Raw genomic sequence first — 25,460 nt, forward strand, 5'->3', positions numbered from 1 at the left:
TGGCGTCTGGAGATTGGCTGTTGTTGGTGTTGAGTACTGAGGCTGTCGCAGTGATGCCGTCATCGTGGGGATACTGGTGTAGAGTGCTGAGACGTCCATCGTGGTGAGAAGTGTTCCTGGTTCAACTGGTCCGTGGGTGCTGAGTTTTTGTAGGAAGTCTGTAGTGTCGCGACAGAAGCTGGGGGTTCCCTGTACGATGGGTTTCAGGATGCCCTCGATGTATCTGGATACAATGTCTTCACCTTCGACAACCAGTTCTTTACCCAAACAGCAGCAATTTTCTGACGAAAGGTCTTCGACCTGAAACGTTCACTCTGTTTCTTTCTCCACAGATGCTGCCTCACTTGCTGAGCTTCTCCAGCATTTTCTGTTAACATAAACGAGGTATTGCTTGGCTAAAAATGGTCTCAGATCAGAAATTGTAGTATATTACATAGAATTTACAGCACAGAAACAGGCCACTTGCCCGTGTTTATGCTCTACAGGAGCCTCCTCCCACCCTGCTTCATCTAACATTAATCAGCATGTCCTTCCATTCCTTTCTCCCTCATGTACTTATCTAGCTTCCCCTTATATGCATCTATGCCATTTGCCTCAACTACTCCATGTGGTAGTGAGTTCCACATTCTAACCGTTCTCTGGGTAAAGAAGTTATGCCCAAAATGTTCTTCACGTCTGAATGGCGATGTGAAAATCTCAACCTCGTTTGACAAAAAAAAAAATCATAGTTATTGAGCTACGAGTAGTAGGAATGTGAGGGCAGTGGATGACACTTTACCAGTCAATTCATGCCTTACACTTTTAATGCTCAATTTAAATTATATCTGCACACATTGAAATTCTGTTAAGTGTTGAAAAGTGAGAAAATACATTTACATCGCCGTGCATGATTGAAATCGGTGTAAACTCTTAGCTTCCACGTAATATTGAGCGTCATTTTATGATCGTGTTCGTACGATTAACATCGATCGTGAATTACAATGGGAGACAGTGAGAGCCTGTTTTTGTTCAGTGTGAGCTCGGTTACCTGGTCGGATTGCAGACGGCGCGGGACCCTTTTGTGGGTTTAGGGCATTTTGGAAATGTCTTGAATTTTGATTTTTTTGTGTGTGTTTGTGGGGAGGGGAGGAGGGGGGGGGGGTTGATTGCACACCACACACAAAAAAAAACTCGACGATAAGACGGAGCGAGGCATGAAAAGCGATGAGGCAGGTTGCAATCCAAGCTGCTGTGTTTGGAGAGCATTTGTGGTGTTTGGATAATGAGAGATTGGGGTTTTTGGTTTGCTCTCCCAGGATGTTTATTGGTCTGAAACACTGGGCTCCATATCTTGAGGCGTCTTGCTCCCATCGCTGCTCAATCTAACCAAAGACCCAGAGTCGCGGATCTGCGGCCGCAAATAATGCATCCGTCGGTCGGGTCTTTGTGCTGGGGGCCGATCGCTGTGAAGAGGCCCCTGACAGAGTGGGAGTTTTACTACTCCGAGGCCGGCATAAGGCCAATTGCGACCCCGCAGCCGCCAGTGCCCGGCAGCCAGGCGCCTCTGGAAGGGAGCGGAGAGGAAGGGACCTCAGCTGTCCGAAGCTGCGTCGCCAGCGGAGCCCCGCAGCGGGCGTATCCAGCAAACCCCGGCCCCAGGAAGAGCAGCAGCGGCAGCGGCGGCAGCCCGGAGGAGATCCAGGCGGCCAAATGGGGATCGGAGATACTCCAGCGGGAAAGAGAGGCTGCGAAAGAGAGTGAGATGCTGGAGAGAGACGATCGGAAGGCAGCCGCCGTCGCCCTTAAATATATTCGCCCGGACCAGTGCTTGAAGTACATGAGAGTGTGTGTGGACCCAGGTGAGGGAGGCTCAAACAACAACAAAAAAAAAAGAAACACAAGGCAGCAACCTTTAAAGCCTGTGCTTTGGATTGTGTTGATTAATCATTATAAACCTGTGGCGGTCTTTGCATTAAGTTTAACGCTGTGTGATTCGCCCCATAAGGTGTGTGAAATCGTACAGTATGTCGATTCACCCCTCACAGTCAGGCACTGATCAGCGTGAGGTGACATTGTCGCTGGTATTTCGTTTAAATTTGTAAGAAATCGATTGAAATGGAAAACAAACAAAAAAAAAAGTTGCAGATTATTCTTGTAACTGATTTTAATAGGCAAGACTTCTTTGATAAAGCACAATTAGTTTACCTCAAATCTGAATTCTGTTTGCATCTTAATTTTGAGCTGTTCTATTGCTCCCTCCCCAGCTATTCTGGAAGATACAGGTGGATATGTACTGCTTGATGTTTTGAACTCGCTAGAATCAGAATATAGTGTTGAACCTCAGTCAGTCCCTTCCACTATTACATGGAGAAGAGAATTTCCCCAAGTCATTTTGGGTGACCAGTCTGATGCGGTGAGTTGATACTGTGCATGCCAGGACACCTATCTTTCAAACAGTGTGGTAGCTTTTAAATGCCTACTGTTACAGTTATACTATCACTTTCACCACACTGCACAGTAGTGCTGGTATAACTTTAGAGACAGGTCTTGATCAGACTCCAGAATACAACATTGCCAGGCCCCTTGAGGAGGCTGTCTCTCACTGCTTGGGCTTTTCACTGTATGAAGTATGTGGTGTCAAATCATGTTTTAGAAATGCCCCGGGAGCAGTTGGATGTCCTGGACACTTTATAAACTGAGCAGAGTTTTAAAAAAATTGAGACTGCAAATGCCTCGTGCCTGTGCTCTCAAAACATTTAATATTTGCCAGATGACAGCAGAGCTCTGTGTTAAGTACAAGCAGGCAACTGCAGAATGCTCACATAACAGCTGAAGTGTGGATTTGCATCCTGTAGTATAAATGGGTGCTGTCACTTACTGCAGCTATTGGTCTTAGATTGGTAGTGCAGTATAACCACAGCCTTAAACAGTCACTGTCATTATAAAGAGTGTTCAGTAAATCTTTTCCTGTGTTGTGAAACATGTTGGGAACTACTGCATTGCAAAATAAAAATCATGTTCAAAATTACACAGGACTGTCTTGGCTACTGCACCTCCCCAGTGACTCCCCAATTTCTTATTCTTGCACAGATTTACACATCTTACATCTAAATATGCAGCTTTCCATGTACAAGGGACACAGGAAAATAATGAAATCTAGTGAAATAGGAGACACAATTGCTGCATAAAAAAGTAACATTCTTCCAAGTTGTGACAAAAGGATATCGAGGCACTAGAATGACAAAGACATTTGTAATGTTACAGGATACATGAATAGTAACCAGAAAAGGAGAGCTAGTTCACTATCATCTGCAATATATAGTGCTCTGCAGTAGAGACTGGAACATCCAAAAAAATTGCACTAATTTAAAAGAAAAATAGTTCCTGATAAGTTGACAGTATGTTCAAAGACCTTACAGGATAACATATCCAACCAAATAATCTATCTTTGCCAAATAAAAATGTTAGGATATTTAGGTCCTTTTTTAGCATCTCTAATCTGGTGTCCTGTATGTCTGAAGGTGGCTAGTCTTTAAAATGAATCCCCAAACTAACAGTATATTCATTATGACAAAACAAAACATAAGTGAAGTTGTTCTTTCCACTTGCATGTTTTACTGTCATTAGGTGTCAGCCTGGGCTCAGTGGTAGCACTCTCCCCTCTGATTTAGATGGTTGTGGGTTCAAGTCCCACTCCAGAGATTTCAGCACATAATCTAGGCTGTCACTTCAATGCAGTACTGAGGGAATGCTGTCAGAGGGGTCATCTTTTGGATAAGATGTTAAACTAAGGTGCCGTTGCCCTCTTAGCTGGATGTAAAAGATCCTATATGTCATAAGAAATGGGAGCAGGAGTAGGCCACGAGGCCCCTCGAGCCTGCTCCGCCATTCAATAAGATCATGGCTAATCTTCGACCTCAACTCCACTTTCCTGCCCGATCCCCATATCCCTTAATTCCCTTAGAGTTCAAGAATCTATCGATCTATCTCAGCCTTGAACATATTCAATGACTGAGCATCCACAGTCCTCTGGGGTAGAGAATTCCAAAGATTCACAACCCTCTGTGTGAAGAAATTCCTCCTCATCTCAGTCTTAAATGGCCGACCCCTTATCTTGCACCTATGCCCCCTAGTTCTAGACTCTCCAGCCGGGGGAAAACAACCTCTCAGCATCTACCCAGTCAAGCCCCCTCAGAATCTTATGTGTTTCAATGAGATCACCTCTCATTCATCTAAACTCCAGAGAGTATAGGCCCATTCTACTCAATCTCTCCTCATGGGACAACTCTCTTATCCCAGGAATCAATCTAGTGAACCTTCGTTGCACCGCCTCTAAGGCGAGTATATTCTTCCTTAGATAAGGAGACCAAAACTGTACACAGTACTCCAGGTGAGGTCTCACCAGAGCCCTGTATAATTGTAGTAAGTCTTCCTTACTCTTGTACTCCAACCCCCTTGCAAAAAAGGCCAACATGCCATTTGCCTTCCTAATTGCTTGCTGTACCTGCATGCTAACTTTTTGTGCTTCTTATCCAGAGAGATTTAGGTGTCCTCATACACCAACATTTAATAGTTTCTCACCATTTAAAAAATATTTTGTTTTTCTATTCTTCCTACCAAATTTCCCCACATTATACTCCATCTGCCACCTTCTTGCCCACTCACTTAACCTGTCTATAACCCTTTACAGACTGTGTCCTCCTCACAGCTTACTTTCCCACCTAGCTTTGTATAGTCAGCAAACTTGGATACATTACACTCAGTCCCTTCAATCTAAGTCATTAATATAGATTGTAAATAGCTGAGGCCCAGGCATCGTTCCTTGCCACACCCCACTAGTTACAGCCTGCCAACCTCAAAATGACTGTTTATCCTTACTCTCTTTTCTGTCCGTTAACAAATCTTCTATCCATGCTAACATGTTACCCCCCAACCCTATAAGCCCTTGTCTTGCATAACAACCTTTTATGTGGCACCTTATCGAATGCCTTTTGAAAATCCAAATATACTACATCCACTGGTTCCTCTTTATCTACCCTGCTAGTTATATCCTCAAAAAACTCCAATAAACTTTGTCAAACATGATTTCCCTTTCACAAAACCATGTTGAATCTGCCTAATCATATTATGATTTTCTAAGTGCCCTGTTACCATTTCCTCAATAATGGATTCCAGCATTTTCCGGACGACTGATGTCAGGCTAACTGGCTTGTAGTTCCCAGTTTTCTCTCTCCCTCCTTTCTTGAATAGCAGGGTTACATTTGCTACCTTCCAATCCGTTAGGACCGTTCTAGAATTTAGGAAGATCACAACCAATGCATCCACTATCTCTGCAGCCACCTCTTTCAGAACCCTCGTATGTAGACCATCAGGTCCAGGGGATTTATCGGCTTTTAGTCCCATTAGTTTCTCAAGTACGTTTTCTCTACTGATAATTACTTTAAGTTCCTCACTATTCGAAGAAGAATTGTAAACAATTTTACAACACCAAGTTATAGTCCAGCAATTTTATTTTAAATTCACAAGCTTTCGGAGACTTCCTCCTTCCTCAGGTAAATGTTCAGGAGCTCCTTGAAGCCTACGCATTTATACATATAGAACAATACATGGTGTTTACAGACTGCCCCTGCAACTGCCCGTTGCCAAGGCAATCACCGTGTTCAGACAGAGAGGTGTCACCTGCAGAACCCCCGAATACACATTCAACAAAAAAACAAACAGGGAAAAAAAACAGAGAAAAAAAACAGAGAGAGGCAGAAACATCCGGAAGGCAGAGAAAGCCAGCAAATGACCCATTCGAAGAAGAAGAGCTGGGAAGTTGTCCTGGCCAACATTTATCCCTCAACCAACACCACTAAAATAGATTATCTGGTAATTTATCTCACTACTGTGTAGGAACATTGCTGTGTGCAAATTAGCAGCCACATTTGCTTACCTTATAGTGACTGCACTTAAAAAAAAGTTCAATGGCTGCAAAGTGCTTTGGGATGATAGGTGCAACCTAAATGCAAGTTCTTCCTTTCTTATTGTTTATCATGTTCAGATAGGACATTCTCTGCTCACCTGTATGGGTGATTTGGAGGTGATCATCTTGCTAAGGATAATAGGAACACCCATTGTTTTATTGTTAAGTCTCTTTCTTCTTCCTCCCTAACATGCAACAGTTTCATTTCTCTCTAAAAAGTGAGAACGTTACTGCAAAGCTCCACAGGAGCTGCTGATCTGGACTGAACAAAAGGGTCATTTAAAATCCGTCTGCATTTTGCTAACAGAGCAAAGGGAACATTTGCTGCCCTAGTGATATCCCAGTTTTATTTTCTAGTTTTTGTGAGGAGGAAGTCCATCGCAGGCCCCCTTTTAATAAAGAAAGGTCCAAATAATTATTTTGAATGCCAAATTATAACAGCCATTGTTTTCTATAACATGAGCCAGAGAAACAGTTTAATTTTTATAACCGGTTCTTTTCCCATTGAGTGCTCCCACCTCCCTCTTGCTAGTGTTCTGTTCCATGGGCTCGACCAGCTCTCTGGGCTAGTTAACCCTAGAGGGTATCACGGCCAAATGTGTCTTCACTGACATCCACACAGAAGCACTTTCCAGCAGTGGTCATTGGATAGCTATCAGGACCAAGAATCCTGCTGATTTATTATTTTCTTCAGCATTCCAAGGACATTGGTGCAAATTTTAAGCCCCCAACTGCTGTCCTTGTAGAGATCAACTAAATTAGCATAAACCAGGATCAAACCTATGACCTTCGGGCCTATATGGTTTAGTGGTACACCAGGCACAGACTTTATCTATGTTTTTGAGGAAATTAACATGTCTTCTAAATATACAACGCAATTCTGAATGTTTCTTGGTTTAATTATTGAGCCAACTTTGTGGAAGATTTCCCTGTATACTACTGTATTTAAATAATAATGGATATCTGGCAGTACTGTACCAGGATCATGACAATAGGCAGGTTTGATTGAAAAATGGATGCCTTTTGAAGTCCTTCATCTGGGCTGTCTTTAATTCACTGTTACAGTGCCGTTCCAGTGAATTATTACTATTTAACCACTGATTGGACTGCTACCTTGAACTGGTCTTTTTTTCAGCTTTCAGAAGTTGCTGTCCTGGTTTGTGCAGTTTGGAGTTTGAAGTTTGAAGAATACTCCACTGTAGCTGACAAAGGCTTTAGGATATTTCATGAGGGTCTGAAATAATGAGACAATCATCAAGGCATATTTTCAAACAGAGATTGAATTTGAATTGCTGCTTATTTGGTAACAGTAATTTGTGCTTTCAGACTAAAAATATGTACAAGTCTAAGGAAGAAAATCAAGTTTTGGTGCTGCTTTCACCAAATTACTTTCTTAACATGGTGTGGTCACATAAACAGGTAAAGATCAAAGTTCAGATGTTTAAGCTGATGTAGTCAACTGCATGGCATTTTGTGTATAAAAGATACAAACATTCTCTATAACATGAAAATGCAGTAAACTTTTTAAGATTTGCATTATATTGTGATCATTGACTACAGTATTTTCATCTATTTTTCAAAATGCAAAAAAAAACCCTCTACTAATGACTCCAAGCTAAATGCTACTAGGAACATAAGAACAGGAGTAGACCATTCAGCCCCTCGAGCTTGTTCCGCCATTCAATTAGATCATAGCTGATCTGTATCTTAACTGCATTTACCAGCCTTGGTTCCGTAACCCTTAATACCCTTGCCTAATAAAAATCTATCAATACTATTCATATACAAATCCTTAAAAGATGCAATCAGAATTAGTGTGCTATTGTTCTGATAGAAAAATGGCTATTGCTAATTGATGTCAGTAACATTGATAACACTCCAATCCCAGAAATGTTATAACTTCTTTGGTTAAGAGTTCCTATCATAACAATCAAGAGAGAAAAAAAAAACATTAGCACCTTTTTTGGATCGTAATGTGAAGGGTTTGGAGGAACTAACACAAAAAGTTTAAATACAGTAATTTCTGCTTCCTCCTGCTCCCCACTCCTTAATCTTCCCATTACCCATTCTGCTTCCTTCCTCCCTATCCCTACTTCTTCTGCTTTGAACTACTTGCTCAACTGATTTATTCCCTCTTGTTCTAATGTCACTCACTTCACCCTTGAATTTCCATCCACCCCACCATTCTCACTTGTTCCCACTAAGAGCAGATGGAGAGAGGCTAGAGGCCCCCTCAACCTCAATCAGTTTCTCTCCTACCTTACCTTCCTATCATTTTGCCTCAAAGAGGCATTATTTGCCTTCAAAATTCAACGTGCTTTTTTCAAAAATCAACTCAGAATGGGGAAAGGAACTGACTGTCTGCCTTTCTCTTTACTTTGTCTTTTTCTCTATCTCTCTCTCTTCCTCATGCATCATGAAATTAGAATCTCTGCCTCACAGGTGTAAGCCATTAGCACTGGCCTTTTCTAACTGCCAACAAAACACAGTAAAGGTAACTAGCTGGCTTCAAAATTCAGCTATCCTGATTAACCCTTATTCTGGACATTAGAAATTTCAGTCCCTGAGGAAAAAAGTTGGATGAGAAGAAATTGTCAGAAAGCATTTTGAGAGAATTGTGGGCACCCAGGGGCAGATTGCACAGAGTGACAAGTTTATATAGGTATTTTCCATTATCAGTGCGGATATATGAATTTATAAATGGGAAAAGTAGACACAAAAATTTGACAACAGAAAGTCAAGTGGTGCAGACAGGAAGATTTGTAATATATTATAGATAGAATATAAACTCTAAAAGGAATATCTATTATGCAAGCCAGAAGTTGTGGAATATTGATACTCCAACCCGCAGTACTGTAGTTAGCAAGGTGTGCGGGTTTGCAGTTGAGTGTTGTTGTGGTGAATTGCTCACCTTAACTGGACCATTTGTGAGTCACTCTGGGTTGCTCTCATGCACTTCCTGGTAGTCTGTAAGAGAGGCATCAGAAGAGTTCTGCGAACAGGTCATGTGTCCACAGTATTGTGGAGAGAGTTAAAAACTCAAAAATGAGGTAAAAAAAAAATCACTGTTGTAAACGTTGTTGCACTACTTTCCAGTATTCTATTCCTTTGGTAACTTAAGAGTTAAAATAAAAGTATTACCATGGCACTAATATTTTGAAACATTTCTATTTTACAGCATCAGTTTAAAGCACTTTCTTTTTCCTTTGGCAGAAAATGAAAGGCATTTTCACAGAAAACATTTGTGAAACATTTGATAGCTTTATAATGAGAGTTCTGGACAAGCGGCTTCATAGAGCAGCCACATTAGCTGTCATTGGACTGGATACTTACACAAGGTAAACGTGAACTAAACTTGTGGCTTTATTGGCAGCTTGTTGCCAAATTGTAGCCCTCAGATTTGGTCTGTTCCACATTACAACTGTAACAGAATAAACATGTATTTCAGAAATTTTGATAACTCCTTTGTTGTAACTGGTGCATCTTTCACTTTCACAATTTTTGAACTGATGTTTGACTTGTACTCCATTTTACACTCACAAGTGGACGAGGACATTTTCCATAACCCATTGATCTTCACATATACCTGTGTTGGGCTTTATGTACACTGTAGATTTTCTAATTCTTTTCTTAATACCATAATATAATGGCAGGATGAGGAATGATTGATGTCTTTTTTTCTCTCCCAGTTTTCTCCCTACTTTTTGTGGATCCACAGGTACTGGCAGCCTTGTTACCTTACCTAAATGGCTATTCTTCATATGAAAGACTAAATGGGGATTAGCAGACTATTCAATCATTGAATAAGGTGCTGTTCTTGCCCAATATCCATACACATATACTTTCCAACAGTTTACTCTATGTTGATGAGGAGTGGGTATCTTGGCTGATAGTGTCCTTAGGATTGGAACGAGAAACAAGGGCCTATAATGCTCCCACCACCCCATCTGAAATATGGTGCTCATCACATCCCAGGGATTAAACTTTTTTTTTTAAATTGAGAAATCAACGTAAGGAAAAAAGTCCAAAGTGCAGGACATCACCAAGATTGAAAAAGGGTAAAAGAGACAAGGCAATTCAGAATGCAGCGAATAGTCGACATCAGGCTTGGAGTTTAAAAGCCTGAAAATTGTAATAGGAAGGAAAGACTGAGGGCGTTAAGGAGTCCCACAGTTTTGAGGTCTTGGGAAAGAATGTTATATTAAAAGACTGTGGGGTGAGTCTGGTTTTCAAGAATGGGGATGGAGGGAGGAGGTAGAACATATAGGGGAGTATATTTAGAGGTTAGACAGAACAGACAAAAATCCAGAGGGGCATTAATGAGTATTAATAAAATAGACAAGAAAGGTAGTTCTAGTGGTTTGTAGTTTGGGGAGGGGAGAAGCGGAAAGAGATAGAGAGCGTTATTAAAAGGTTAGGACTGAGAGAGGCATCACCTATTAGCTAAGTAGCTTTTGCTTGTACCCTGTCCAGGAGTGAGAGAGAAGTAGTAGTAGAAGAGCTTCCCCAGATGTGGGATCACTATTCAAGTCTTGGATGGTTGAGGTATATACAGAATTAGGAACTGTTGAGAAAAAGTGTTTGTTGTGAAAGATAAAACCAAGCTTCTTAGAGACAGATTTAGCAATAGAGAGAAGTAGGATTCCAGTTGAGGTCAGAGGAGTTGCATGCTGATTAATAAAGAACAAAAAAGGGTTGAACTGTCAATGTCAAAAGATGTCAGCTGTTGCTTAGACTTGCAAAAGACAAGAAAGTCTTTGAATAATTGAAAAAAAATAAGATTTTACTGTAGTATTGAAGCTTATGGAAGACATCAAGATGTAGTCATTGTGATTGCACTATGAAAGGACTTAAGGTTGAGTACTGAGAACATACTGTCTGAAGGAAGTTGGTGAATGTAGAGTGGAATGAGAAAAAGTGGATAGGGTTGGCTGATGAGAAAAAGAGGAATACAGTGGGACAGAAAACAGAGCCCTGGGGGTTTGAGTTAAGGAGAAAGGAATCAGGGTGAGCCATTGATTACAGCACAGATAGAGAGATCGGAGAGGAAACCAGATAGCCGTGAACTTGGCCCTTTAGGGTGACTATATGATGATAACTTGATTGTGTGCAGTGCCAGATCCTCAAAAAAAAATTTGAGATGTCCAAGGCAATCACAGATTATTCACTGAAGTGTTCCAGAGCAGAGTTCAATAAATGCCTAACATGGACACCAAGGCCATTGGTGGAGTGGCTATTCTGAAAACCACACTGGTGAAACTAGCACCTTCCTGGTCTATCTAGCACAGTACTACACCACATGGTGCAATTACCCACTGAACCAGAAGGGAGGGGAAGATTCTGCTGTCCCTTATTTTTGTTGAATTAGGTCATTTCTTTTGTGCAAGTTGATGTAGATACAAAATATAAAGAACCATAACAAAAAGGTACAAGTTACCAAAAAAAAATACACTACAACAAATTAATTAACAAGCCTCAACAAGCTTTTTAATGGAGGCTAGGAGCCAGCATGTCTACAGCAGCTGCCGTGAGAAGCATAGTGGTTTCTCTCACTGCTAGAACTGAACAATAAAATTGATGATCAGGGTACAGGGAACCAGCAACAGAAAGATACAGACGGCGAAAGAAAATAATATTCTATTAGTATAAGGAAACAGTTCACAATAGGTAAGCTAACAAACACAATGGCCCAGAAATTGCTTGGAGCGACAAGCCAACAGTGCTCGCTGCTCCACAGATCGATACTAACCCACTTCTTTACTGCGGGAACTTCCTCTAATAGGAAGTGGAGAAGAGCCCAGCGTTAGTGCCAGCGAAGCTAGGACCCATGGGAAATGCAAAAGGATCGCTCTCTCCCCTCGACCAATCAGATTGCAGCATTTTTGACAAGCTGTAAACGGTTACTGCAAGCTGGAAGGTGAAATCCAGGAAGTGAAAGGTACAACACTAAAATCATTTGTAAAAACAGTTATAGATAGTGAAGAGAGGGTAAGAAATAATCAAATTAAATAAAGAGACAGAAGGAAATTTTTTTTTTAATGATCAAAAACTATTAAAATAAAGATGTAATGAAACTCCACATTTTCAAAAATTAATTTTTTGTTGTTTGACAGTCATTAAGACTTACCGCCTGTTAAAACTTAGTTTAGACCTGGTATTTTTAAGTGTACCTGTTTTGTGGCGTTATTAGTTACTTTCCAGCTGGGCAGAAGAGCAAGTTGGCGCTGGTCCATTGATTCTGTTGATTGCAGCCGGCAATATCCCTTTAATTTGAAGCTGTCATATTGCCGGCAAACCAGGAGGAGCAATTTTCAGATTTCCGTGTTTGACTGCCCATGTGCAAACTCCGGAACTTGCTCCTCGATTTCACCACCAATGGTGAGGGCTGTTGAGCTCACTGTCCTTTTTTTAAAAGCAACTTCCAGCCCATTAAGTTTTAACACTGAACTTGCTGCTGTTATAACATAGCTTTAGTGGTTCCAACACTTCCCATCCCCTCCAGCACCTAGAATCACAAATTCAATGGAAACAAATCAGTGTAGGCATCAGAGCTCAATTAGCTTACTGCGAGATTTCTTCGTACGTTAGGGTACTCCTGGTTACAAGAGCGGTCTGTCGAGCTTCCAACATTTCATACACGTGACCAGCAAATTTTAACTAGATATCATGTAATGATGTGTGCAATTATACATTCTTTCTATTGAAAAATAGGCACCTTACAATCACGAAAGGTGCTGGCTGACGAAGACCCAGTTTTAAGCCTGCACAACACTTGCATGAAATTGCTATGAAAAAGTACATAGACCACAGAAAGGAGGGTGAGTTTTATATATTTTATTGATCATGCAGAAGAGCCCCCCCCCTTCCCCCAATATCTTAGGGGGTAAATGCACAGACCAGGAAGGTCCAAGATTTGTTTCACATTTTGTGCTGAGTTAACTGATCTCAGCAAGTGAGGGCAGCACATTTGGGTTTAGTGTTTTAAGGCTAGGAAAGCTGGGGGGTGGGGAGAGGGGGAGGAGGATTAATTAGGGTTCCAGCTCCTGATTGCTATCCAATAATCTAGCATAAAAGCATACATGTCAGGTGAAGATCAAGCTCAGGCACTGCTGTTACACCCTCCATGATTAAATAGTCTGCCCATACTTAATATCAAGGGAGCCACATGAAGAATATTCATTTTGATGAGAAAATTGGTGAGGGAGGGTGAATTGATTTTTAGCACAAGTACACTTAACTCAATAACTAGAGTCCTCTGTTTTGAAAAGTATACAAGTTTTGCACAGATAACTACCCATTATTTACTCAGAACCAAGGCAGTAATCTGAGGAAATTCCTTTCTACGGCAGTATGGAGACTCACATTTCCGCCATATTTTGAAGACTGATAATATTTTGAAAATGTTTAGACACTGGAGTGATGTGTTGCTGGAACTACAATTGGCACCCATTCATTTACATTGTATATAAGCACCATTTTAGTACCTTGGTAGAACAGTAATTGTTTTGTTAAATTATTTAGGGAAAAAGGGCTTTACAGTCCCGTGAAACGACAGCAGAACTCAGGAAGTGACAGGGAAGAAGACTCGGAGTCTTGGGTCAGCAGGGAGCTCGGGTTGACCTGTGCAGATTTGGATGAGGTCTGTATTTGCATTTCTACATTAGGTAGTTTCAGACTTTAGTCCATTTTGTTGGTGTGATGAGGTGTGTACATGGAATGTTCAAGAAGACAATAATATTTGAGGAATAGTGTCACTAAGTCTTTACTTGAATAAAAACAGATTTTTTTCACATCAATCAGTCCTTGTTATTCGTTCAAGATCTCAATTCTGGAACTCCTTACCTTCCTCAGTCTTTCATTTCCCCTACAATCTACGGGCTTTTAACACTTAAGTGTGGCCTTGCATACTTCTTGATTTATTCCATCTTTTCATTCCAAAATAGACAGTTTCCTAGAAGTAAAGGGAATTAGGGGTTACGGGGAGCGGGCAGGAAATTGGACATGAATTTAGATTTGAGGTTAGGATCAGATCAGCCATGATCTTATTGAATGGCGGAGCAGGCTCGAGGGGCCGGTTGGCTCCTATTTCTTATGTTCTTATTCCTTTCAACGATGATAACTTGCACTATGGATCTTAGTCTTTTGTACACATCTCAATTTAGAAGAAAGTTCCATTGCAACTCAGTATACTTCCTATCTGCACATATTATAATCTGTCGTGATAACAATAAATTTAAGATGGTAAACGTAAATAACTGGGTTTAACAAGGAAAAGGTTGTAATTAGATTACAAAGGTGCAAACGAAAGTAGGCAAAAAGTACCTCCAGCAGAACAATGTAAATTTGCAGGCCCGGGAACCATTTTAGAACCAAAAAGCAATGTGGTTGACTCTTAACAGCTCTCTGAAGTGGCCATGCAAAACAATCAGTTGTAACAAACTGCTACCAGCAGTTCAAGAGCACCTATCATCTTTTCAGGGCAACTCGGGCTAAACTAGTGTTGTAGCCCATCTCTGACCCACACTCCCTTTAAGCACAGCTCCCCACTTAGAGCATGACATTGGTGAGTTTACCCAATGTTCTTTAGACTACCACATTTTGTTTTACAGATAGTATTCATATATTGATTTTGAAGCAGATAGAAATATTTCTATCATTTTTTAATCTGTAACAAAAAGTCCCACTGATGATGCATGAGTTAGAGTAGTCACAGCAATCAATTGCCTTCATTTTGTATAACCATTGTCCAATTTAGAATCAAATGGCTGCTTGCTGTGCTCATCTCCGGCTAACAATAAATATTCATGATGATGACAATTGTCTTTAATCAGTCTATTTGAAATAAATAAATACCTAAAATTGCAAATCAAGTTTAATTTTCATGTTCATAAGCCTCCCACATGTCTTACTTTGATCTGGCCCTTGTCCAGCTGGTCGTCTTTTTCTGCTTTGTGTTCAGGTGCAGGTGGCCCTACAGCTACAAACGCACACAACAGTTTGGTTCTTGGAGAACTGGCAACAGTTTGCTGATCATGTCGCAACACTTACAAAGGCAATAGCTCGATCCCCTTTCAAGTAAGTTAAACTTCACTTGTCAAATACAGCTGTCTCCGAATATCCCTGAGTCAGTCAGAGAGACCAAGGTGCCATCTTACTTTTGTAAATTTGTGTCTTAAGCATCAATATCTTTTTGTTGGGTACAAATTGAAGCCTAATTTTCATCGTTCAGAAAATGACAGGTACAAGCTCATTTTGAGTCAGGAAGTCTACTGTGTTGACACTGATGCAGAATTTTAGTCTAACGCCATAAGTATGCAGGACAGGTGTCAATACAGTAAGATCAAATCACTGCTAAACTATTGACTCCAATGCTTCTTCTGCTCTGTGTTTATACTACATCAATATCACTGGTGCTCCAACAGTCCCTTGTCCGATAGCATTACTTTGAGGGAGGAAAGATACACATTCTTACACAAGCAACCCAAAACCCTGGCTTTGTTAATTTCCCTAAATAAACCCTGGCATGCTTCCATAACATTCTTCAGTTGATTGACTAAATATTCCTCCATAGTTGATGAAACAACACAACCAAATCAGTTTTTCCACTTGGCATCACATCTAGCATCTAGTCAGAATCCATGGCCTTTATCTTGCACGTGGTCAGCAGGTTGGAGTGTTAGCTTCACCAGTGATCACAATGTTATGACACATGTGGCTTATTTACAGCCAATCCTAATGCTGTGATAAGATAGTTTGTAGAATTATAGTTTTTCCGATTCATTGCATACTGCATTGCATTTGAAATTGTCCTTTTAATGTCTTAAGGCAGTAGTTAAAGGAATATGTTTTGAAAAAAATACTTCTTTTGACTTAGACACTCTGTTGTGAAAATAATTTTGTTTAGAAAGCAGACCGAGAAAATGACCTTCTCCTTCTGCCCTGATGGTACGTGGTCCACTGGTGTGAAAGTGGACAAGGATGGAAAGGGCCTCCTGAAATTGTGGAAAAAACAGCTTCAGCAGCTCAACAGGATCACCCAGCCAGTGGCAATGGCTATAGCACTTGCCTATCCTACACCACAGCTGCTTTTACGGGTAATGGCAGCTATATAGAATATCTGCCATTTCTTCTCATTATTCATATCTGTGCTAATATTTTCTACTTTCTTCCCATCTAATAATTTACATTCTTCATCCTGCCAAGTTAACAATTTACAGTGAAACCTTGATTATCCACAGTCTTCACTATCTGCAAGCGTTTCCAAGGGATTAGGTTACCACCAGGAGTTGGAGCTAAAATAGTAATGTTTTTAAAATTGATTTTTCCCCTCAGGATCTGGGTTCTTGATCCAGACAGGTAAGTAGCTGTTATATGGATGTTCAGCATCCGATAGGTAACTACCTATGCTGCTCTGATATTTAGCTTTGGGTCTAGGACACCAGCAGGACTTAGGCTGCAAGCAATTTCCCCCAATATATAAATTTAACAAATGGAAAATGTTAATCTTATCTGCATATGCTATGGACTTGATTAGATAAATAAACAGACCAATCAGAAGCTAGAAACTAAGTAAAGGGTGGGGAGGGGGACTAATTTATCTTCAAATTTTAATTATTCATTTATTTATTGTAATTGATAACTAATCATGGCAATCAAATGCTAACAACTCCATTATCATGCGACTACCAGGATGGTAGAAGGCGAATTAGATGGAACTTAGTCTTTTTCCATCTAGCAATTCCTATGACTCCTCTCCATTTTGGGGGATAATCGAGGTTCTGCTGTATTTTCATTGCAAACAACCAAATACTAATAAAAATGTGGTTTAATTTTTAAAAATAAGCAATTTAATACACATCTCCACTTTGCCAGGCTGTCAGACTTAATGCCAGTAGCTGAGTCATTAGCAAAGAAAATATCAATTTTACTGCAAGGCCATGCAGTGAGGCAGGAATGTGGAATTTTACAGCATAAATTTATGGTGATCATAAATTTATGCTTTGCAGAAATAGTTTTTCCCTCTTTACATGATCAAAACCTTTCATAACTTCAAACAACTTTATCAGTCTGGAAAACATCTGTTAATCAATGCTCTCTTTTTTTTCTGTCCTTTAACCAACTTCCTATCCATGCTGCCACATTTCCTTCACTATCCTGTGCCTTGATTTTTAAAAAAAGTCAAGGAGTCTTCCCTACAGCACCTAATAAAACACCTTTTGAAAATGCATATACACCATGTCCACTGAATCTCCTTTATCAAATTACATTATTTCTTCAAAGAGCTCAGATTTGTCACCCATTATTTCCTTTTACAAATCTATGCTGGTTGGCCTGAATTAGCCCACGTCCTTCTGTGTTAGTTATTAATCTTATTCCATATAATGGCTTCAAGAAGCTTACCACTACCTATGTTAGGCTGACTAGTCTATAGTTACTGAATTGATCCTTTTCTTACTTTTTGGACAGATATTATATTGGCATCCCTCAAATTCTCCAGCACTACATGTTTGAAAGATTGTGGTCAGATCTTTTGCTATTTGCTCTCTGACTTCCCTTAGCATACTAAAATGTAGGTCATCAGGGCCTGGTGCCTTTTCCACTTTTGAGTTCCATTTTTTTTCCAGTCCTATAGTTATTCTATTCAGTTGCTTCATCTCCTCCTCGTGTACCCTTTTATTCCCACTACCACACTCTGTGAAGACTGAGGCAAAAGTACTCATTCAGTACCTTTTGCTATTATTTCATCTTCCGTAAGAATTCCTTTATCATCTCCAGTCGGCTCTACCTTTTCTTTAACTTTTCATGTGTTTAGATGATCGTTTACCCTTTTGTTACTACCAGTTTTTAATTCATAGCCTTTTGGCCTTTTTTTTGCTTCTCTATTTTCTGTACTTTGCTTCATTTTCTTTTGTTATTAGTCCTAAATCTATCTCATGTCTCTTTTTAATCTGTATTTCTCTAGTCATCAAGTAACTCAATCATCAAGGCACTCTCTTCAGTTTGGGAATGTGTCTAGTTTGTACAATGAACATCATTGTTAAGGTTTCCCATTGTTTTATCTGATCAGCCAATTGATTCTATTTTCTCAAGTCATGTACTTTTATCTTTGACCATTCCTGCTCCTTTCCAATTTTTATAAATCAAACCTAATTATCTATGATCACTGTTACTTAGATGTTCCCCTACTCTTGCATTATATACTTGCCCCATTTCAATTCCTAGAACTAGATACAGCACTGCCTTGTTAGATTAAAAGCATACTGGTCCAGAAAGTAGTCTTCGAAACATTGCAGAAACCTCTTCCCTACTTAACCACTTACATTAATCTTACCCCAGTTTATCATCGGATAGTTAGTCACCCAATATTTTAGCCCTGTTGTTCCTGCATTTTTCTCTAATTTGCCTACGTAACTCTTGTATCCCTTTTCCACTGTTCCAAATAGAGCAACAGTCCTCTTATTCCTTAACTCTAACCAAATAGATTCAACTTTTGTACCATCCCCTTTTTCATTTCTATGTTCTATCAACTCCAACCTATAACTGTTCATAAAGCTGCGGAGAATGTTTACAAGCTGATATAGGAAAGATGATGCTTCTTAAAAAGATTCATTCCACTTGTGCCTTAACATTATGCATTTAAAGGCTTATAGACAGTGTACCACAGAGTGGGAGAAGCAGAATCTTCTATCAGAGGTTAAAGTGAATGCTGGAGGAAAACGTGTGGATCGACGGATTGGACCAGACATATCACGCAGGTTGTATATTTTCATGACTTCAGAAAATTCTGACATAGTTTTGGACAAAAGTGGTTAAATACATTAGATGAAAGAACTCACTTCATTTTACCATCTGCCTTTATGAACAGCACAATTTTTTTTTTAAATAACAGATCGGTTGGCCACTTTGGAATATAAAATTTGTAATATAGCTATGCTACTCAGTTTAAAGTTAGGCATACTATTGGTGGCACATGAAACTTTTGTACCATATGTGTGAACTCTAAACCAGTAGTACTGGTTTAATTTTATTAAACCAGTACTACTTTTTAACTACCATTTCTTATAATGGATTAAGAAATATTTTCATGCGAGCAGGATGTCAACACAAGCAAGTTTTTAACATCTCCTTTCTGCATATTCAGTATATTAAAAACACAGCATGACTGCACTAATCTGCTCATCACCATGGCTATACACAACACAGCATCATAACACAAACAGCATATATAACATTTTCTGTAATTAAATTTTGCTCAAAGCACAATATTTTTCTAAATATATATTTCATAGAATTAAAACATGGAAAGAAAGAACTTGCATTTATATTAGGGCTGTCAATTAATTCAAGTTAACTTCTGCGTTAAAAAAATTAATCGGCATTAAAATTACCATGATAATTGTGTAAGTTACCACACAGAGCCTGTGATTGAGTCCAGAGCAGGGAAAATGTGAGGCGGAGTGGTGCAACGCAGAGCAGGCAGTAAAGCAGCACAGGTTTGATCTGACCAGGGCAGTGTTGCAAGCGAAGAAAGGTAACAGTGGGGGGTAATTTTAACTGAACCCGCCGAGCGGGTTAGGTAAAGCGAATTATTAGAAGTCTTGGGGCTGAAACGATCTCAACCTATTCTCAAACGTTGTGGTGATGGAGAAGGTGCTCAGAATGTGGGTCACCAGGGGGTAATTTTAACCTAACCCACCTTAAAATTACCCCCTGGTCACCCATCGCTGGGCTCAGCGTCTATGCCACAGGAGCCATTATCTACAAAGTAGCCACCAGGAAACCGAGGCCTTGCTCGCTCAGATGAACCCGTGGGAATGGGAACTAGGTTGAAGATGAGGTAGAGCCATGGGCTTCATTCCCTTCCATTTTTCTTCTCTTTCCCCCCCTCCCTCCTTTAATTAATCTGCTCTGTTAAAAACCTTTTCGTTTCAAAATTCCTTGTTAATAAAACTAATAGAGTAGTGATAATAAGGGACTTCAATTATCTCAATATAGACTGAGGGAAAGAAAGTGTAAAGGGAAAGGAGGGGGAGAAATTCCTGAAATATGTACAGGAGAACATTTTTGATCAGTATGTTTCCAACCATGAGGAAGGAAGCAGGGCTGGATCTAGTTCTGGGGAATGAAGTGGGGCAAGTGGAGCATGTTTCAGTGGGAGAGCATTTAGAAAATAATGATCACATTATTATGTTCAGAGTAGTCATTATAAAGGACAAGGAACAATCAGAGGGGAAGATACTTAACTGAAGAGGGCTAATTTCAGTGAGCTGAAAAGGGGTCTGGCCCAGGTATGACTTTGATATGGACCATTTCAGTGCTGTGACGGACGGAAACCTGATTGGAGAGGTTCAAACATGGAGTTGCAGGAAAGATGGGCACGGATTTGGGAGGCGACAACACATTCTAGCACTTGAGAATAAAAGGAGGTTGGAAACGGGATGGTAGTTTCTACGGTCAGAGGGATCAAGGGTGGAGATTTGATGACAGCAGATTTGGAAGGAAGGGGGAAAGTACTCGAGGAGAGGGAACCATTTATAATTATCAGCTAGCATGCAGGGCCAGGAAGGGAAGTTGGGTGGTCAGCAGTTTAGTGGGAATAGGGTCGAGAGAGCAGGAAGTGGGTCTCATGGACAAGATGAGCTCAGAGAGAACATGAGGGGAGATAGGAGAGAAACTAGAGGAAGGAGAGTGTTCAGGGCTAGGTGGGAGGCAGCTGAATGGATGGTCCCAATTTTAGTCTTGAGTCATCCTTGCTCGAGAAGGCAGGCAAGAGGGGGGAAATTACATATTGATAATATTGAACAAGTAAATATTTCTTGATAGGCAGTTAAATTACTCATTCATTAAAAAAGCTATTCTACCTCACCCCCAACTGCTCATCAATATTAGCTATATGCAGCATATATAAAAAACACTTTTTTTGGGCGTAACAAGTTATTTTGCAGCTTGATTTGTGCTCCCTTTATTTTTAATATCCATCTGGGTGATATCATAACTAGCACTGATTGAACACTCTACCCTCCACTTGCTGGAAACCGACTCCACTAAGAAGCTTCAGTTGATTTAACCGTTTCTTCTTTCTATTAGTTCTGATACAGACTCAGATTTGAGAGTGTTTTTATTATTTGGAATTCTCCAGCAATTCCATACATCTGTTTGATCACTTCTACTCCCTCCCCTGGAGGTAATCCATTGTTCATTAAAGGAAAGCCAAATATAACCAAATTCTTCACTGCTGCAGATGCAGACTTAAAACTTACAATTTACACCAGGATTCAATACAATCTTCCATATAACATCCTACTGTTTTGGGCAAAAAGCTCCCAAGCTTTTGCCACTGGGAATGCAGATTAATTAATCTTGTAATTTGGGAGCCTCCCCTGAATTGGCTAAGATTCTGTTCAGATATGTGGAGAACTACAAATACAAACTCACATCCTGCTGTTCCATAAAAGTAGTATGTCAAAGCACCTCTCCATTAGCTTGCGGTTACCAACAGATAAAATCCCAAGAATTATTTCTTGCAAAATATGACACCTCAGCTTTACAACTAATAGTGCTAAATAGGAAGGAAACTATTGGGTGGCATTGTCCTCAATGAGTTTGTTGTAAGTGATCAAACCCAATATGAATTTGCTGTGTTGTCATCCTGCACATTGCCATAAAGGGGGGGGGGTGGGAAGAAAAACTAACAAGCTTCTATGCATTTCATTCGGCTCGGTGACATCCTCATCAGATAGCAAAAGGCCGCCAAAGATTTACTACTACTTGTAGAAAAGATTGCAGCGAACACTAACTCCTTTATGTATTAGCACCATAAAGCAAATTGGCACTTGAACCCTTGAGACAGTAATAGGCAGTGATACAAATCAAGGGCAGTTCTTTTCTCCTCCTCCTCCCCCCTACGTCAGAAAGATTGAGCACTTAAATCCTTCATGAAAACTACTTTCAACTAAACATTTTTGTGGGAAATCTTGAAGTATAACAAATTGGACAAATCCAATTTAAGAACATATATGTGCAGTTTTAGTTAGAATTCTAATCTTGAAGACTAACTGGTCAGACTGAATGAATGAGTACTTAAGTTGATATAAGGTAAAGTGTTTTAAGTTTGCACATTAAGTTTTAAGAGTTAGAAGATTGTAAAGTTAGTATGTAAGAGGCAAGCACAAGAGAGATATGGAAACAGTTGAAGTGGCTGGCCAGCCACAATAAGCTACATCAAATTAATCCCAGTTTAAACATTGGTTGGGAACTATATAGTTTTTTTACTCAAAATAATTTAGTCAATTGCTGGGCTTTGCCTTTAATTCTTAGCAAAAACACTATGTTGCATTTAAAAAAAAATATGGTACAACCATTATGAAAAGCAGCTTAATTAGCACGTGCATGAATTCAAATACCACAACCTTATAATCCCTCTTGGCCAGTAATGTCTCTTGACATGCAGCAGTAACAGAAAAATAACTTGGAGAAATGTAACCACTCTGATAAGGCCACCACCCAGCAATAAAATCACAGTTAAACTGGTAAATGTAAGCTTGTCACAAGCTTGCTCCAAACTTTTAAGCTACCGTGTGCAGCTGCAGGATTATCACCCATACAAAGTCGACTATTTTATGGAGTTACTGGAGTAGGGGCAACAAGAAATTCATAACATGGACGAAATGATACTCTTGTAAAATATGAAAGAAGAGGCTGGACAGTTTAAATTAGCTGCTGTGTCCTCTATTGCTGCTAGATTTACAAACTAAGCAGTTCAAATTAACCGAAAATACAGGTAAAACAAAAAACTGAAATATATGAGAAGACAAGGAAGCAAAAGGTTAAAAAGCAATTGAACTGAATCAAACAGAAGCAGGACGTGATTAGATAAATCTGAAGGTAGAAAAAAAATAGTAAAATACCAGAAGGCAAAAATGACTTTTTTCCTCAACCTGGCAAAGAGAGCTGAAGGGTAAAGAGGAGGGAAAATGGAACAGACTGTTTTCAAAGCTAAAGCAGAGTCTGAAAATAAAATAAAGGAGCTGCAAGCAAACAAGTTAGTTAATAAGAAACATTGGAGAAAACACTGATTAAAATAAATTTTAAAAAGTGTGCAAAATATATAGTGTAAAGCAATCGACAAATGTGAGAAGTGAAGGATAAAATATCAGTCAAACCTGTGTGAGGAGAAAGTTTGAAGCCAAATCGCCAAGTAGCTGAAAAAAAAGGTGTTTAAATTTGCTGAGCGTCTAGCAGAGTAGAATGAAATATGGAAACTTCAACTCAGAGGGAGAAGTGACAAATTACTGCTACCACGAGAGCCAGTTAATGTTAACCTCTTTCATTCCAAGAAGCCAGACTGTCATGCCACCGTATCAGCCAAGAGCAGTTCAAACATATAGGAATGACCCAGTCAGTTGAGAACAGTCTGAGGCTTGCCCAGAACACAGGTGAACATGAGGTAACAGTTGGTATAGGTTATGCTATTAAAATTGACCCAATTACTCGGGAATGCCAAAGGCTACAACTTGACTGAGATATAAGTTTCCACACAGACAATACTACAGTGAAAAATTGACAAGAAAGGTGAATGTAAAACAAATCATATGAAGATACTAATATAAAAGCTGTGAATAATGCAGAATGATCTTACAAAAATTGATGCGTTTTATTCAGGAAAGTTATGATGAAACCAGCCAGAAGAACTGCATATTAAATGCAGTTCTAGCTATGATTTACAAAACTTGCAACTCCAAGGAAGAAATTATTGATGACAAAAACACAAGTGAGAAAGCCTTTAATAAAAAAAAGCTTGAGTGGAGAACCCAGTTCCATGTGATTTCATTTAAAACATGGAACTAGAGAAAAATTAGACTGAAAAGGGAAAGAGTCAGCAATTCAATGAAGCACAATAAATGCCACTGGTGGAGACTGCCTGTGACAGGAAAACCGTTGTATACACAGTTACCTACTATAGCAACAGATCAGTCCTAGTGAAAATCAAAGTACAGATATGCTTCCTGTATAAAATATGTTAGAAGTGGAGATTCCACCTTTAAAGGTTATTCCAAGAAGGCAGATAGCAGTGTGAACCATTTAATTAAGAGATCAGTGGCCATTTATTTATTAGGTTCCACAGAATGTAGTGTGTGAAAGATTCAAAGAAAATTCTGTGGGAACTACTGATTCCATAGCAGTGTATTTTTTTTTTAAAAAGGTCAGTTTACTTATTAGGAGGGTTAAATATTCAGGTACAGATTTCCTGACTTTCTCCAGCCTGCAAATCCTTTGGAATTACTTTTTGTCCTTGATACAACAATTAACTCTGATCTAAACTGGAAATTAAATGTACATAAATTGTCTAAAAAGATAAATAATCTTAATTGTTTACCATACCAATAGAGGAAATGGTACTTATAAAACATATATTCATAAAATTTGCTAAAATCATTGTTGTAGGTCATGTGATTAGTGTTATTAATACATCTTAATTCATTGACATGATACTGTATTCACAATGTCGTATGATCCTATTACCATATGTACCAGTTATTTGATTTAACAATTAATAGCCTTTAGCACTGTATTTGTCTGCATAACAATTATGTATGTGTTATGACTAACTACAATCTAATTTAGAATAGTCATGCTGTAATGTACCCTGGCTATGACTATTATTTTGCAACACAGAAACAATAGGTATCTGTCCACCGCAAAAAGGGATTTGTAGGAAAGTTATAGCAAATCTTATACTCAAAGTATTTCAGATGATGTTAGTACCAGGAGAAGTTAGTAGATGAAGTTTGAGATAGTGATAATGAAGTAATACAAAATCGAAGGGGAAAATAATTTTCCTTCCAGTCTCATGGTCAAACAATCTACAGCACTTAAATTGAGACAATAAACAGTAACTTGCAACTTTCTACCTTTTAATTGAAGATGGGGAGAATGTTGTGGACATAAGCTTGAATTTAAGGACATGCTTGTGTACTTTTAATTGGTATTCTAACTCTGATGAAGGAAGACTTCAGATTGAATTGAGACTCAGTTGTGAAAGTATTTAAAGTTACACATTAGGCTGCAAGCTAGAGTAAAAATTTAGGCTAAGCACAAGTAAAAGATGCTAAAGCAAATGAGGAGGAATTGAGTGACACACACTTGAATAAGATACTGCAAGCAAACCAGAGAAGGGATGGAAACTTACTACAAACATACTCGAGGAGCCTGAATCACAATAATCTGCTACGGTGTCACAATCAGAATGTCTTTATATGGTTTTCTACACCAATATAAAATCTTTCTGGAAGCATATGATAGTTACCTTGCTGTATTGACTACGAAGCTTGTACAGTTTCACTGTAATCCTGAAAAATGAGATGTTGTTGTTGATGAATAAGTTGACAATTGTATTAGCTTTGTATTAATGGATGTGGTCAAATAAAATGGTCATCAATAGTATGTAAAGTGTTGCATCAATTCTTTAAGTCTTATAAGGAAGTCAAGAATAATAGTAACAAGTTTGCAGTGCCAC

The 25,460-nt window shown here is 39.3% G+C and overlaps 1 protein-coding gene across 1 annotated transcript; it reads left to right on the plus strand.

Moving 5' to 3' along the window:
• Nucleotides 1-954: 954 nt before the first annotated feature.
• On the plus strand, nucleotides 955-24,137 carry LOC137340698 (probable crossover junction endonuclease EME2). The gene is made up of 8 exons (XM_068003370.1): nucleotides 955-1,838; nucleotides 2,244-2,392; nucleotides 7,271-7,363; nucleotides 9,158-9,282; nucleotides 13,466-13,583; nucleotides 14,904-15,019; nucleotides 15,849-16,038; nucleotides 18,587-24,137. Exons 1-8 carry the CDS (start codon nucleotides 1,403-1,405, stop codon nucleotides 18,755-18,757), a joined length of 1,398 nt encoding a protein of 465 aa, XP_067859471.1. The 5' UTR covers nucleotides 955-1,402; the 3' UTR covers nucleotides 18,758-24,137.
• The last annotated feature ends 1,323 nt before the right edge of the window (nucleotides 24,138-25,460 follow it).

This window comes from Heptranchias perlo, chromosome 22 (assembly GCF_035084215.1).
Source record: "Heptranchias perlo isolate sHepPer1 chromosome 22, sHepPer1.hap1, whole genome shotgun sequence".
NCBI lineage: Eukaryota > Metazoa > Chordata > Chondrichthyes > Hexanchiformes > Hexanchidae > Heptranchias > Heptranchias perlo.

What these genes read in the sequence shown, in the direction of transcription:
- LOC137340698 (XM_068003370.1), top strand. Translation starts at nt 1,403, where the DNA reads ATGCATCCGTCGGTCGGGTCTTTGTGCTGGGGGCCGATCGCTGTGAAG. An exon ending in CCTGTGCAGATTTGGATGAG is followed by an intron (nt 13,584 to 14,903) that starts GTCTGTATTTGC and finishes CTTTGTGTTCAG; the next exon opens with GTGCAGGTGGCCCTACAGCT. An exon ending in CACCACAGCTGCTTTTACGG is followed by an intron (nt 16,039 to 18,586) that starts GTAATGGCAGCT and finishes ATGCATTTAAAG; the next exon opens with GCTTATAGACAGTGTACCAC.